Raw genomic sequence first — 16,535 nt, forward strand, 5'->3', positions numbered from 1 at the left:
TTTAGGCCCTGTACACACATCCAGAAATTTATGTATTTATTTATTTATTGCCGTTTTGTCTGCTTTTTGGCCTCCAGTCCACATTAAAATGCATTTTATGGGCACTAAGGTTTTTTAAGAATCCTCTCCAAGGTGGAGATCTTCGAAGCTGTGTTGTAGTGTGGGTGGGGAGAAACAGAGCTTTATGAAAATACTGACAATCTCAAATACCTCCTTATTTCCCTATATAGTGAACTACAGAAGTCATCAACCTACAGCGTCTACACACAAATAGCACACGCAGATTTCAGAATATGGCTTATAGATGTAAGCCATATTGTATATATGTATAAATGTTCATTTGGGATTAAACCTCTGTGTTTTCTTCCTACTTTGTGGTGTTTTGATGTCTCTCTATAAAATACTATTGCCCCATACAGGCCTAGCATGCTCATGCAAGCTGTGCAAATCTGTGTTGATAAATGCTTTTAAAAAGGGATGAAGGAAAATATTATAAATACGATTATTTTAATGCTCAGCTCATAGCTTAGCCTGCTTGTATGAGCACTAACACATGACCGTGTTGAAGCTGTTTTGTTTAATGTGAGATTCTAATGCTCTGTTGTGTCCTAAGTAAAGGTCCTAAAATATTCCATACTTTACCGTAGACGGCTTATTGATGGCGTGGAGATCTGCCTAAGGCACTGAGCACCGTCAACCAGAGCAGCTCAACAGCTGTTTTTGTCTTGACTTATTTTAGTTATAAAACTTCTATATAAAAAGTATAACTGCCCTTTAAGGGACCTTTAGTGAAGGACTGCATTTATGTAGGTCGTTATTGAGGGATTTTCTTGTCTAGTTGAAATCTTTCTCTAAGACTTTTTAAAGGATGTAAAAAAGTTAGGACCATCTCTATTACATACGACACCAGCAGTCTACCCTAATTATTAACATTGCTGCAGACAAAACCACCCCACCCCCTTCTCGCTTCACACTCTATCTGCTCCTGACAAAGTAAATTTAATTACCGCAAGTGTGATCTGGACATAGATTATTTTAATTTTTAATTTGTATCAATGTCAGATTTCCCCTCTGTGTGTTTTCCTGCCTTTCCACTTGAGGCTGTAAATTCGATTAGCATGGAGAGGTCATTCCTGGCTGGGCATGTTCTATCCCCCTCAGCCTGCTCATGCACTTACTCAGCAGAACTGTCACGTAACGCCAGCACGAAGCTTTCTTAAATGAAAGGCAGACCCAGAATGAAACCCCTGATTTGTATTCGCATGCTTTCTCATGCTTTTTTGTTTGTTGTCCTATATCTTATATATTATCCCTCCTGTTGGTCTTTTCACAGCTAACATTGCTGCAATGTATTATGGGTATTGTATGCTCCCCGATGGCACGTACTGCTTGGCCCCACCGCCACCTGGGATCGATGCCAGCGCCTACTACGGCTCGATGCCCACTGGCATGATGCCGGCGCACTCTGCATCCGGAGCGCCTCCGCCGCCGGGCACCACTCCTCCACCTCTCGACACTATGGCTGCCGTTCCATCAGCCCCTGCTGCTGCCCCGGCCCCCGCCCCCGTTTCTGCCCCGGCCTCTCACTCTGCCCCCGCTGGTCTTCCCACCACCAGGTGTGTAATTGACCTCTCCCTCTACACTCCAGTAAAACCAGCTGGGCTCTGCTGATTAAGCGCACATTTTTCTAATTGCTTCTACTTTTTCTGTCTTTCCCCCTCAGCTCTCGCCCTCCTCAAGCCAGTGTATGTCCGCCAGTTGCTGCTCCTACTGCCGCAATCATCCCCCCACCGCCAGATATCCAGCCTGTTATTGACAAGCTGGCTGAGTATGTGGCCCGGAATGGAGTCAAGTTTGAGAGCAGCGTGCGTGCTAAGAATGACCCGCGGTAAGTTGCCAGCCTCAAATAACTTTGTATAAAATAAATTTGTCAAGATCACATTTATTTATTTATTTATTTATTTATTTTTTACTCCTGGGCCGTATGTAAAATTACAATATTTAAAGCAGAAGCCGCATTTTATAGCGCTCCGATCAAACATGCTAGCCACAAGCCCTCATGTTAGCTAGGTAACACCCACTTTTGTTAAGAATGTGTTTTATTTAGGCTCTAATTGGTGCTGATCAGTTTTGACTTTAAATTTCAGGCCTGTTTTAAAGCTCTAGCCTGTTTTAAAGCTCTAGTTCCAGGTTGCAGCCTTCCCTCAGCGCAGTATAGTATTAACTATACTGTAATCCGACCAATTTTTAGGTCTAATAACTCTAAGCTCGTTTGTGTCTCTCTCTCTCTCTTTTCCCCCCTCAAAGGTTTGAGTTCCTGCAGTCTTGGCACCAGTACAACACTTACTATGAGTTCAAGAAGCACTACTTCATGCAGAAAGAAGGTCTAAGCCTGCCGCAGGTATTTTCAGTCCCAGAGCCCTTATCCTTCTTTTCTTGCTCCCTCCACGTCTCTTGCCTGTCCGCCCTCCACTTCTCCTTTTGCTCCTTTTCTATGCATGTTGAAATATGGATACTGATGGGTACTGTGGTGCGCTGCCCTATCAGATAAGATTTGTTTTGTTGGGGAATCAGCTCTTTTGTTCGCGCAGCAGACGCGTAGGATTCCATTAGCACTGTGGAGCTCAGCTCGTGTTGGTTCCATTTCACTAGTTCGTTTATATGCACTGTATGAGCGGCTTCTGTATCTCCCACTAAAACGTAAGGTGTGCCCACGCATACTATTAGGCCATAGCTCAGAAAGACAGCTGTGCTTGCTCGCGGTGTTGACTCCCAAATTGAGCCGAACACCACCCTTTCAGTGACCTTGGTCTGCTTACCTGATGTGGTATCTGAAGGTTGCTCTGCTTGCCATGGCACTGCGTTGATCTGAGCCCAGGGGCTTTCTGCTCTTTTATCTGGCTTCAGCGTCTTGAAATAAAGGAACCCGATGTATAATCACAGGGTGTGTAACCTCTGAAGGAAGTAGGCATGTATGGATGAAATATATGAATATCACCATTTGCAGTATGACCGTGTTTGTAATAGCAGTAATATGTTGATTTTTATTTATTTACATCTGTGTCTGAGGTCTAGGTCTTCAGGGCTGGAAGTAGACCCCTAGCACTCTAGCACTGGCAGATAGCTGTACGGACACCAAATAATCAGCAGGGTGATAAAACTACAACTTGTTTACTTTAAATGTACGTAAGAAAGCATTTATTGAGTATTTTTATTTATTGTATTTATTTTATGTATGAATAATGAGTATGTGACTTTGGTTAAAAAGTTAAATAAGCTCAGATGCAGTTTTACAAGCCTGTTTACCACCCTGTTATTTTTCCTGAGCATGAGACACCCTGATATTCCTTTGATGGAGAGTTTACGGGGGGGAAAAAATTCTGCTTTTGTTGGCTGTTTTATGCCCCCAGGACGAACCACAGCCGCCGCATAGCATATCTCAACAATAACAAAAACATATTTAATTCATAATATTTTTCTGGATCATGTTGCTGCTGTCCACTCTGCGATCCTCTCTGTGTACAGCTGCCATGCCGTCCAGTTAGCTAGCTGAAGACATTGTAGTCAGTTTCCCCAAACGTTAGCTTTGAGCTGCTCCAAATGCTCCAGCGAGCTGTCGGTCCCTGCTCTAGTCAGCCTAGTGTCCAGATGTTCCTGAAGCAGCCGTTGTAGTGGACTGGCTGTATGTTAATTTTGGGGATTTTTAGGTGGGGGCAGGGGGGGAATGTGCTTTTGAAGAATGATATTCAACTAGAGCACCTTTAAATACACTGAGAGCATTTGTGTCCACATGTTCATATATTAACACTGTCTTTTGTGTAATGTGATATGCCTCGTCATATTGATGCAGAATATGATTTTAATGGTCTTAAAATAGTCTAATAAAATGAAGACGGTCAGGCTTATGTGTTCTTTTAGATGTCTTATTTCTTATTTGTGAATCTGCCTCCTTAGGTTAGTGTTTACCAGTTCAGCCTGTCGTGCTATGATAGACGTGAACAGAGAACGACTGTCACTATAAAGAGTGTGGCAAGTGTAGAGTAGAGCTGACCTATGAACTATGACTTGCTGATGCCGCAACCCTTTGTTCTGACCTGTTGCTGAACCAAGGGTGTCAAACTACGCGTGACATGCGTGCATTCATCTTGTGGTTCACACCCGCCAACAGCATCCGCAATGCCTTTACAGCTCCACAGACACAGGCTCCACTGGCTGTTTTCTGACAAGAGTTTATCAACCGCTGGTCCCCAGTGGGCATCTAAAGTGCTGAGCTAATGGAGCGGTCACCAGTGCTCTGCATGCTGTTGACTTTGGGTTTTAGGTCGCCCTTGCACACAAGAAAGAGCCCTTCTCTGTCTGCTCTGTCAGCAGCCTTGTTTGTCCAAGATGGCAGTGTTTTAGAGAAAACATGACTCTGTGCTCTTTCGTCTCGCCTGGATGTAGTCGAGTTGTACCTCACGCTGGAAATGAAGGAGGATCTGTCTGTGTATCTGTATTAAGAGGTGATGTTTACAGGCCTGTCATCTCTGTTTGTATTTCATTTTTTTATTCGTGATTTATCAAAAAGAAATAATAGAAAGTACCGAAAATTGCATCATTCATCCCTCAAGAGGACAGCTGGTGCACATTGCCTAAAGCATTTAGGACCAGCTTTTGATGGAGTAAAATGGGGGCTCTTTGAAGCCTGGCTACTGCTCTGCTTTCCTGCATGCTCTATTTTTTTATATATTTTTTTTCCCCTGCATTTATTTATTTTTAAGATGTTAGCATTATGCCTGTAATGGCGAGTATGACATTATAAATCCATTACGCTCAGTCTGGTGGTCATTTCCCTTTCATTAGCGACTATCGGCTCACCAGTCATTCCTAATGGAGAGGGAAGATGGACTTAACCTGTGGCACCAGATTATAAAACCAAATATTAAGGTTTAAGTGACACAGAAGGAGAGACCGCTATAAAGCCGGCCGCTTTAAGTGCGCTAAGTGCCCCCATTTGTATTCCACCCGCATATTAGCCAGAGCAAATAGCATTATAGTAAACATATGATATAAGCAAACAGGAAAGGCATTGCTTCTGTCTTTCTCTGGGTGTTCATTTGGTCTTCTGAAGTTTTGTTTTTGAAGACATGCCTTATATAACTGATTGCACATAGAGCTTGCAATTGAATTTCGCCCAATGTGGTCCGTCACAGGTCCAAATTGATTGAGTCGGAAATGTTTATGCCGGCTGAATTGACAGAAAAGAGAAAGTGGCCTTTTTTAACCATAAGATGCGTTGATGAATCTTTATATACTTTATAGCAGGCTAAAAGTTCGTAACTTCTCATCGGAGGTATTTTTCAATATAGGTCGTAGATTTTTGCATTGCCAAGCAATGTGCAGCTGTGTTGAACATCTGCTTAATAGAATTCAGCCAGTTTTCTCCTTATTTTTCTGCCGAATTCTTTGATATCACCATCGTTGTTGGGTCTGATTGTGTCATTCAGACTTGTATACAGCTGTTTGATGGGATGTATTTTATCCCTGTAGTAACAGATGTTTCACTATAGGAATTCAAGAATCAGGGTTTGAACACACTTGAGTCCCAATGATACAACCACATGACTGCAAACTACCTGGTGTAGCATAGGAACCACTAAGTAGCTCTGTAGCAGCCATTAACCAACTACTTAGCATGCAATTGTTTACGCTACAGGTTAAGCGGAGATATAAACGATTCACTAGGTGGAATAAACGATCACTTGCACAATGTTTTGTTGGTTGTACTGAAACCGTTAATTTATGCACTGTTACACCCCTGGATCCTGTGTAATGTTTAATTAAGTGGCTGCAGTGCTACACCACCACACATCTAGCAACCAGTCACCAACACTATAGCATAAGCAGTTTCACCTTAGTGACGACATAGCAACTGCCAAGTAACTTACTAGAGGTGGAAACCACTACAGTTACACAACTGTGTTTTATTCAGGAAATGCACTTTTCTGGTTGTTTACTGCAGTGGTTTAAGGCAAACAGTGCTTTTTTCCCCCCTTTTGATAGTGCCAGTTAACCCACCCATATGTAGCTCCCCCTAGCACTAGCAGTGCGCTAGAACCGCATTTGTTCCAGCTACAACCTACGCGCTCTGAGATAAACTAAGACCCCAATTTGACAAGGACCAGCTAACAGACACCTGTGCCAGCCAACATCGTGATGAAGGGAGAGAGAGAGCGCCATCTACCCACCGGGAGAGAACATGGTTATTTGTGCTCTCTTGGACTCTGGCTGCTGATGGCAAAATGGCATGGCTCAGGATTCTCAACCTCCCCCGGGCATAGTGGCAGTGCATTAAACTACTGCGCCACTCTGAGCCTTTATATTCCAAAGTTTACGGATTGATACATTTGGTTTGTTTTTGTTTGTTTTAGCCATGAATGGTTTGTTGGCGGTTATTTATGGGGGTGCTTCTCATTGGGTCGTTTTTTTCCTCATCATTGGTTGATTATGGGCTTCAATGCTTGCGATACTGTGACCAGAAAGGGTGTTAATTATTGGCAGTATTTTCACTTATCACATTACATATGATGGTGGTCTCATTGGTTTTCAAGCCAATGTAAAAGGTGAAAGTTTAATGTGTGTAAATGATCAACATCTGCAGCAAAGGCTTTGCACATTTCTGTGGGCAGTACCACAGTGCACAAACTAGGCTGTATCTCAAGTGGCAATTTTGGGGTCCAAGCACTGTCATTATAGAGCAAGTACAACACAAATGATGGGCAGAGGTTTTTGGGACATCTTCCATTTATGGGATATGTGGTTTTCCAAAGGATGTATTTGCACAACAGAACACATTTTGGACATGACGTGTTTGCATGGTTGATGCACTAAATAATTTCACAGCAATTACTGTGTTTTAGTCTCGGTATGTTGCAATGTGTTAATTCTTTCCCCCCAGGATTGATGCCAATGGCTGGATTTTGCTAAACGGAGGCATATGGTTTTACAGCGTTTCCTTTTGTTGTGTGTCTGAGAGAGGCCTCGAGTATGCGCGAGTTTCTTTATTTTCTCAGTCGTTGATGTCAGTCTTGCCTGTAAGTGTATTCCTGTGTTCGTGTTGGAGAAGTTAAGCTTGGCCTGTGGGGAGCTGACCACACAGTCCCTTTCATCTCAGGCTAAAGGCAGTCCAAGCTTGACACAGTTCAAATAGAATCCTTCTGTTGAGGCCTCACTCAGCTCTGTCCTTCTAGCTCTTGTCATGTCGAAGCTGTGCTCCTGTAAAGGAGATGCTCAGGTGTTTTGAGGGTCTCCATTCCAGCTCTTTGAATAGACCTTTTGTTCATCAGCTCAGTCAAGGTGCCCGAAACGTGTAGTCGGATGAATGTAGCCTATGTATGCTGATCTGAGAGCAGTTTGGCAGTCTCATCCAAAGTTAGAATTTGACTGAAGGGAGCTGATCCTGGATCAGAGACATCTGGATCACTGAAACCTATAAAGCAGGTGTGTCTCATATCTTCTAGCAAACCAGGCCTACCTCCTGCTGTGGTTTAATCCAAAGAGCTCATGTGAGGATGAGTCCTTCTAGATGTAGCTTCTACCATCTGCCCCCTGAGGAGACATCAGACCTGCAGCCTGCAGCTCCCTAAATAAAAAGAGAGTGGAAGAAAGAGGGAGCGAATAGATTAACCTGTGGAAATCAGGAGCTACGGAAGTGGAGAAAAGGAAATGAAGAGTAAAGGAGAGGGGGAGCGAAATTGAGGAGTATTACAGGGAAAATTGGAAGAAATGGCCCGTTCTCCACGGCGCAGCAGTGCAAGAGCAGCAGCCACGTCTGTTTTTATTTGTTGGGCCTCTCTGTAACTACTTCTTTTTTTATTTTGCAGCCTAGGGGTTGCGTTCTCTATCCAGCTACTGCTGTGGCTAATTTCCTTACCTGTCCAGAGCCTTTGAAGCTTAATCTGCACAGTTTGCTAAATGACTTTCTCTGTCTCGCATCTTTTTAATTAGACATCCAGCACAATGAAACACTGTCAACAGAATGGTAAACATGTTTGCTGCCTGAGTCACTTTTGGCTTTTTCAGATTTTGGTGTTTTTCTGAACTCGGTAGCCTCTCTTGCTCATGGTGAAAAGACAGCTAAAACTTTACTAAAGTTAAAAAGTATTTTTTCCAAACTTTCTGTTTTTGTCCATTTATTATGAGATTTCTATACAATTTAAATGGAACCTGGCTTTTTTAAGTGATTAAAATAATGGAGATATTTGGGGATTAAGATTAATAATAAATAATAATGTTGTTTTTTTTCTATTTATTTATTTGTTTATTTTTTGTTCCCTCATTCACTAGATCACTCAAAGGCACATACACACCTCCTTACATTTCTGTATTTTCACGTTCACACAGCTTTACAAGGGACTTTCAATGGAAGGTTTTATTCAATGTAAAAGACCTTTTTTCACAATTTCCTTTGGTCTTTTCCTCACAGAATCTTGACACAATGTAAGAGAAGCCAAAAAAACATATATATATGATTTTCTCTTTTTTTGTTTTATTTAAAACTACACTTTATTCACTTTTTTACCTCTGAGATACTTTCTTGAACTAGATTTGGAGTTGTTGCTCACTTATCTGTAAGAACATATTTGGAGAATACTACAGTGGCACATTGTAACATAGGTGAAACAGCATTTTGCATTCTTTATATAATCACTGTAGTATTTGACTGAAATTATAGCAAGAAAAGTTCAGTTTTTTTATAGAGATGTTGATCAAGTTTTATTATTTATTTATTTTTTAGCCCGAAGTCCCTTAATGCTGAGCATCAGCAGATAATAGCTTCGATAAGCCGCACAGTTTAGAGAAGATGAGCTTCTGATTAATCAGTTCAGTAAAATCCATTATATTTAGTAGCAGTTTCAGAAACGAGACTTTCTGAACTGATTGATTTAGTGGAGACTTAAAATGACTTTTATAGTGTGTTTCTTATTCAGTCTGACTCTCCTCCATTTCCATTAATGGCGCCACCTTGAGGACACCAGATGACTCTTTGAACACTGTTTATCTTTGAACATTGCTTGGGTGGGATCTGCACATCCCTAGTTTTCTACAGTAATTGGAGCACAATTCTCCAGTAAAGAAGAGAAAATCTACATAAAGCCACACTATCTGAATTAGACAAGACAGTTTGACCTCTGCTTTTAGCAGTGTAGGAAAGAACGGGCTGAAGCTCATCCTGCAAACGCTGCATACAGGAAAATGGGGTATATTAGCTGGTGCTGTCAGATTTTTTTTTATTCCTCTGACAATTTAAATAATTGATGCCCACAAAACAGGAGAAGGCTGTAAGTAGATAGCAAAGCGTTTTTAGGTAACCGTGTCCAGCTTGTAAAGCAGTTAAGAAATGTGAGGTTCTTAATTAGTAATAAATGCTGCTAGCGATGGAGGACAAGTTGAGGTTTTGAAGACCAAAAAACCTTTTTACAGAGCATTGCTCCTTGTATTGCTAGACAGGCAAATCAGAACCCCTGTTTGACTGCAACAGAATTTCAGGAAGCTCTTTCAGACAGGTGGTTGCAACACCTGCACATACACTTTATGACAAAAGTATTGGGACACACTCATTGTTTTGTTTTGTGGGTTTTTTTTCCCCTTTCCCTCCCAGTATCAGAGATATTCTTCAGGTTATTGACCAAAGTTCTTAGTACTACTATTTTATTGCATTCACTCCTATTTTATTGGCAGTACCACTCTCGCCAAGGACTGGACAAGCAGTGTGTGTGCTTTTGCATATCTGTGTCAGCAATGGGTGCCGCTTAAAGTATCTAAATACATTCATTAGAAGGTGTCCAGCAACATTTGGGAACAACCTGACACATGTGCTGTACTACCTGAAGAGGCGCAAGCTGACAGAACTAGAAGTCCTTTGCAAGGAGGAATATGCCTTATTAAACAGTAATGGTCTGTCCACTCTTGCATTGAGTGGTTTTCAGTGTGTGTGTGAAGTAGCTTTTTAAAGAAGTATCGTTTCTCTCTCTTCACACTCTCCTGCCCAATTTGAGTGGAGGCAGAAAATTGGCATTGATGGTGTTTGACCGTTAAACAGGGCTTTCGTCATTGATGTTCGGCTTTCCTCCTGGACCGGAGTCAGTCTGGGTCAGTTGTGTTCGAGTTTGATAAAGAGAGGGCCGTAAGTTCAGAGAAAGGACACCGAAAGCTGGCAGCAATCAATTAGTTCTGTGTATACGCTTCAAGCACACTCCTGTCTCTGAATGCCACTCAAGAATGGGTGCATGTTGTCAACACGCTACTTGCCAAGCCCAGCCGCCGCCTCTTCCTCCTCCATTAATCCTCCACCCTGCTGTCTCATAGCTGTCACCCATTACAGCTGTGAAGCAAATGTGAGGTGTTGTAAAATGAGTGAGTATACTGGATTTCCTGACTTGGCACCTGACTTGCCTAAAAAGTCCAGAGCTCCTTTTTAAACAATGTTCATACTCTGCTTGGTGCTTGTACGGCTTTTTTTGTGGCCTTTTACAGGGTGGGTTGGCGTACACACTTAAACGGGGAGCTTTGAAAATGATGTAAAATGATTTTTTTAAACTTTTTTTTTTTTTTTTTGCTCCAGATTCAGAAGATTTAAGCTTACCTCTTGAGGTGAAAATCGATTTTATTTGAAATGATTACTGTGACCTGAAAGTTAAGGGTAGCCATAAAGCTTTGGACTTGCTTTTAATTGCAGTCTAGCTTCTGTATTGCAGACTCCAGGGCTTTTTACCAAGGAGTTGTTCAGCAATACTTTGGCAAAGCATCAAATTTGCACAATATTCCCCTTCAGCCAAGACGTGTTGGAAAACTCAACTACAGAAACAACAGCTTCCGACAGCAGACGAGCTGTGGTTGATCAGCTACTTTTAAGAAGCAGGGAGAATTGCGTAGTTCTTCTGAAGAGGGGAATTAGGAGTTATTATGGAATTACATGTTAACTAGAGAACATGTGCACCCTTCTAATGAATGCATCCAGCTATTTTAAGTTGCTTGTCTAGTCTCTGTAGAGAAGTTTTGCCAACAGAATAGGACTCTCTGAACCTATTGGCTCCATGCCTAATGCCAGACATGGGCTAGACGGGGTATAACGCCTCCCAGCATTGAGCTGTGGAGTAGTGGAACTTCTCTTGAATGATGATGCTCCATCCAATACTTTTTGTATACCAGTTAGGAATGAGGTGGGGTGCTGATCAGCCAACATTTTGACCTCACTGACACTCTGAATGAAATCAAATCCTCTCAGCAATGCTCCAAAATCTAGTGGAATTCCTTTCCTGTAGACAATAGAGACAGTTACTCCAACAAAAGCAGGATAAACTCTCTTATAATACTCTTCATTTCAAGAGAAAAAGTGAATAAGCAGGTGTCCCAATACTTTTGGCCACATAGTGTATATTTTGTAATAAAGCCTGTCATTTTTGCTTTGATCGTCTTTTGAGTACAGTGTTTTTTTTTAAGCACCCCTGCAGAAGTTTGGGCACCTTACAACTTTTACAAAGGTCTCAGACCTTAATGAGCTTGATTGGTCATAGCATGTTCACAGACGTCATTAGGAAAGTTCAGCTGATGCAAAATTCAAAGCTTTATAAATATTTTGACTCCTCAGACCACTTCCCAATCTCAGCAGCCAAACAGTCAAGTTCTAATCAGTGTAGATAATTGATGCCCACAAAGCAGGAGTTGTCAGGTAGCTGTATTGTGTTCATAGCGTAATTAGAAAAGCCGATTAAGAGGAACAGTTGAGGTCAAGCTGAGGTTTTGAAGACCAAGAAACGAAGAGAACCGCTCATAAGATTGCTAGAACGGCAAAGCAGAACTCTCGGCTGACAGCAACGGACCATCAAGAAGATTTAGCAGACTCTACCATGGTGGGGCACTGTTCTAGCGTGCAGCAGTAGACCCACAAATAGGAAAAGTTGTCAGAGGAACCTTTGCAAAGGAACATGTGAACAACCCCAATGCAGTTTGCTTACAAGTCCTGTGGACTGAGGAAAGACTGATGAACTTTTTGGCTGTGGTGAGGAAGGGTATGTTTGGAGAAGAAAGGCTGAAGGTTATCATGAAAACAACACCTTTCCAGGACTAGGAAGGAAAACTGGGTAATCTGGCATACTCTCAAACGTAGTTTTATTTTCCAGTTAATGGTGACTCTTCCAACTATTCCATCTCAGCCAACACATGCCAAACCCCAACGCTGGAACCATTCGCCTCAAAGCACAAAAAGTGCTGCTGATTTATTGAGAGGGGCCACCTGCCAGACGCCTCAGCTATATGAGACAGATCAACAATGGCACAACCAAGGAGGCTGAAGACCCGGCCCTCTACATGAAACTTTATGGCTGGAACACTGAAGAAAAGCTATCCTTGCATTTCAAAAGAAGCTGAAACCTTATCGAGGACAACGCAAGAATAAAAAGCGAACGACTTGCCCCTCGGTCTCAGGGGTTGATGCGGAGTCAGGATCCACAACCTGATTGTTTTCTGGGTGATTGCTTGTTTACTGCTCTCCAGCAGTAAAATGGGACATCTGGTTATTAAAGCTTCACTCTCCAGAGCACAAGCACTCCCAGACTTTGTGGTCATTGATTGGGCAGACTGATGTCGTGAACACTGGCCTTCTCAAACTTGCAACCTGGCTTTCCTGCGTATGTAAGTACAGCGGCTCGCAAAAGTTTGGACTCCACTAGCCAAAACTCGTTACCAAAATAAATAAATAAATAAATAAATTGCTAAGGGAGTGCTAGATTTCCAAAAGGGCATCAAGGTAAACATGAGCCTGTTGCCTTTCTTTTTAGTGTCTGATTAAAATAAGCCCAATAATCTTTTTCCTGTATAAAATATTATTGGGATTATTGGAGATTGTAGTTCTCCTCAAAATCACACACATATTACCCTGAAATAGTAGTTATGTGTCCAAACACATAAATAAGGATTTAAATGATGAGTGGACCAATAGAAATGCTCCAAAATATCTTGGACTACAGCCTTTCTACATTGACTTCCATGTAAACCTCCTGTAAAGTTGGTGTTTTGGAGATACAAGTTTTTGCATGACTGCACCATGTATCATCGTCTAGACTATGTATCTGCTTTATTTTCTGTGAATAGCATACACCTGGGATCATAGCAACCACATCGGATACCATAGCAACACCATAGCAAGCATCTGGTATACCATAGCTACCACATAGCAACCACATGGGATACCATTGCAACCACCCATCAACACCATAGCAAGCCTCTGGGATATCTTACCAGCCACTTGGTGGCAGCAGCATAGCAACTACTAAGCAACACCGTAGCAATCACCTGTGATCTTTGCGTTCACCTAGCAACACCATAGCAAACACCTGGGATAGCTCAGCATCCACCTAGCAACCATATCATCGTAGCAGTCATGTAGGAAACACTCAGCAACACCATAGCAACCTTCCAGCATGGTAATCAGCTGGAACTGTGTAGTAACAGCTTATAAACTACCTAGAAGTGGAATCCGCTTTACCTGTGCAGCCATTCTTCATTTCCTTCAGGAAATACACTCTCTAGCTGTTACTGTAACTTGATATGATGATGATTTTAACCGGTCCTACTTGTTCAGATATGTGGTGATGAATTCCTCTTAGCTCGTTATCTTGGCTGTTCTACTGTCTACTTCTAATCTCATGGTTGAGCAATGAGGTAAAAGGTAATTAGGGGGGAAAGCTGTAATTGAACTTTTCTCATCAACTTTTCTCTTGAAGTTTTACCAGTAGTTGAAGTAAACCCCCTTTATATGTAGACATCTGTTGATTGAAGACATTGACAATGAAAGCCCTACCTCCTGCAGAGTGGTTTTGACCCCTTTACCAAGGAAAGAATTCTGTAGTCTTCTGTTTTCTTCCAGGCTGTTTGGTGTTGCTGAGCTCGCCTGTGCATTTCCTCTTTTTTAAGACTCTACCGTAGTGTTGCTTTGGCCACTTCTAAAGATTCTGCTCAAGCTCTCAGACTTTGTTTTTTCAGCATAATGAAGGCCTCCTTCACTTGCATCCACACCTCTTTAGATCTTATATTGAGAGTTTACATGAACAGTTACCGAATGCAAATTAAACTCTGAGTTAACTTTAGACTTGATGATGATGATGATAATAATAATAATAATAATAATAATATCATCAATTTATCTTGGAAAAAAATTAGAGTACCGGCCATACCTGGCCACAAAACATCAGTAACCTGTCCAGTTATTTATACTCCTGTGAAAATGGAGGGGGTGTAATTGCCAATGATTTAATGTCTTCATTGGTCTAAACTTGAGTCACTTATTCAATAATTCAATAAATAATAAATGAGTCAATTATTTTATATTTCACAGATCCGTTGAAATTGGTGATTTACAGTGGCAAAATGTAATTTCTGAACACTAGACATTGTTCAGACATTGTTACTGTCCAAATACTTATGGACTTGATTTGTATAGCTGTATAGAGACCGTAGAGGGATTATGTTGAGACAAGGTGGAAACACTGTTGAGGTCTGCTGTGATTTGGGCGGAGGCGGTGGTTGGTGTTGTGGTTATGGGGTGGGCATGGGTGGGGATGGTGTTAGAGATGTTTGGGTGGGGACAGAATATCAATCATAAATCAATAGTCCTTAGCCGTTCACAGCTCAGGTTTAAATGGGCCGCCAGTGTTTTGCCAGTGTCGTCGGTGCTCTGACAATCTTTAACGTATTTCTTTAGTGTTCAGAAATAAAATCTGTCATTTCATAACTGTTTTGTTTTTTCGCCCTCCAGGCGTGGCGGCCTCGTTCTCTGTAAATCAGAGGCCTGGCATAAAAACATGAAAGCGGGGGAGAGGCAATAACTTGTATAATTAATACCTTTTCCCATTTTATTGTCAAATGTGTTCATGGCCCTTATATTCCCTTCTATCTGTAATAATAGTCCATGATGGTCCACATCCTGAGAGTTGGGCTGTTTGTTCTCTCTAGCCTAGAATTAAGCCGCTCATGGGCAGTAATTATCAGCAAAGGGCAAATTCTTGTGTGTATTGTGAATAATGGCCGTCTTCTTGAGAGTCCCACTTTCTCTGTATCTTCTCAGCATTTTCTTTGCCCTCCAGTTTTGGAAACTTCTGCTTTTCTGCCTTTGCCTTTTTTTGCCTTAAATCCAATCCTCAGAAACCACTCCTAAAAAAAAAAAGAAACTTGTTTCTAATGGCTATTTTCACTGGTGTGTGTCTGCTTGTGTGTAATCTATGTAAAGCAGCAAGAAAGCCCACTCTGCTTTTATTGATTTGTTGGTCTTAATGCAGGATAATCTACGATCCTGCAGAACAAAACATACAAAACATGAGCGTAAACAAGTCTGAAATTTGCCTGCAACAACCTGTGCCATCGATATGTCATCAATAATAAAAATAAACCATTAAGGATTATCTGACGGCCCAATGAAGTGCAGACAAAGAGCAGGAACCCGGTCTGGAGTTGGAGCATTATTGCATTTAGCTTCCCAAGTCCCGCACCAGCTTACCAGATGAAGGGCCGTGCATGCTAACACACGCGCGCATTACGATGCATGGCTGCCTGAAGATTGACAAGCCTTACCCAGAGGCTCGACACGGTGTGTCAGTCCTTGGGCCTAGCCTGAAAATGTTCTGTAAATATATGCGCCTGCACACACACACACACACACACACACACACACACACACACACACACAGGCTGCAGAGCAGTCTCCGTTCTTGGCCAGCTGCTGGCCTGCGGGACTGGCTCTGGTGTCTTTCAAGGCTGGGAAACGTGGCTGTGACGGTTCACCTCAGGGCCAGCACATTGCAGAGGGCTGTGTTGTGCTGGCTCTAGCTTCCCTCAGCCCCAGTGCTTACACACTTTTTTTTTATCCTGATCTGTCGTCAGAGGTTCAGAGACAAATTAGCACGACTCCGTCATTAGCACGATGCAGAATGTTAACACAGCTCATCTTTATTACTTCAGAACACGAAGGTGTTCATATAGTCCTGGTCATCTGGCTGGTCATTCTGCCAATGTACTTTGATCTTTGACCCTAGTGCCTGTTAGCATGGTGAAAGCATGCCCTTTTCTTTCTCCTCTTCATTAGCCTCTAACACCTTCCACTCAGCCTGCCCGCCTTAAGCCTATTTCACACCAGAGTTGGTAAACGTGTCTCATGCAATACACTCCCACACTAATCAAAGTAGCCTTTCCCGCTGAACTTCTTTGCAGAGGGGCTCTATTCTGATTGGTTTTCTGATTAGTTGAACAATATGGCTTTAGTGTGGCTGAGGCTAAGGTGTTGTTTGCTGAATAGGAGTTCAGTCTGCATCCTTGTGCCGCTCTGTACAGTACCAAAGTTGTACCTTTTGAAGTAGAGAATGGGGCATGTCCTTGAACATGGCTGTGTTTCTCATCTCTCATTGTGTTTGTTCCTCCTGAGAGGCACCAAAACATCCTTCACGTTTAGCTCTTCACTGTTCTGAGGCCATACTTGTTGCCTGTTTTTCCCTTCCATCTCCCGT

The 16,535-nt window shown here is 42.2% G+C and overlaps 1 protein-coding gene across 1 annotated transcript in view; it reads left to right on the forward strand.

Moving 5' to 3' along the window:
- sfswap (splicing factor SWAP) overlaps positions 1 to 16,535 on the forward strand; it is a 125,048-nt gene that overhangs the window by 25,736 nt on the left and 82,777 nt on the right. Inside the window, exons 8-10 of the mRNA XM_072661297.1 lie at positions 1,334 to 1,616; positions 1,724 to 1,888; positions 2,308 to 2,401. Coding sequence (XP_072517398.1) covers positions 1,334 to 1,616; positions 1,724 to 1,888; positions 2,308 to 2,401 — 542 coding nt within the window. The remainder of the gene's footprint in view (positions 1 to 1,333; positions 1,617 to 1,723; positions 1,889 to 2,307; positions 2,402 to 16,535) is intronic.

The sequence above is a fragment of the Salminus brasiliensis genome, chromosome 18 (genome assembly GCF_030463535.1).
Source record: "Salminus brasiliensis chromosome 18, fSalBra1.hap2, whole genome shotgun sequence".
NCBI classification, from domain to species: Eukaryota; Metazoa; Chordata; class Actinopteri; order Characiformes; family Bryconidae; genus Salminus; species Salminus brasiliensis.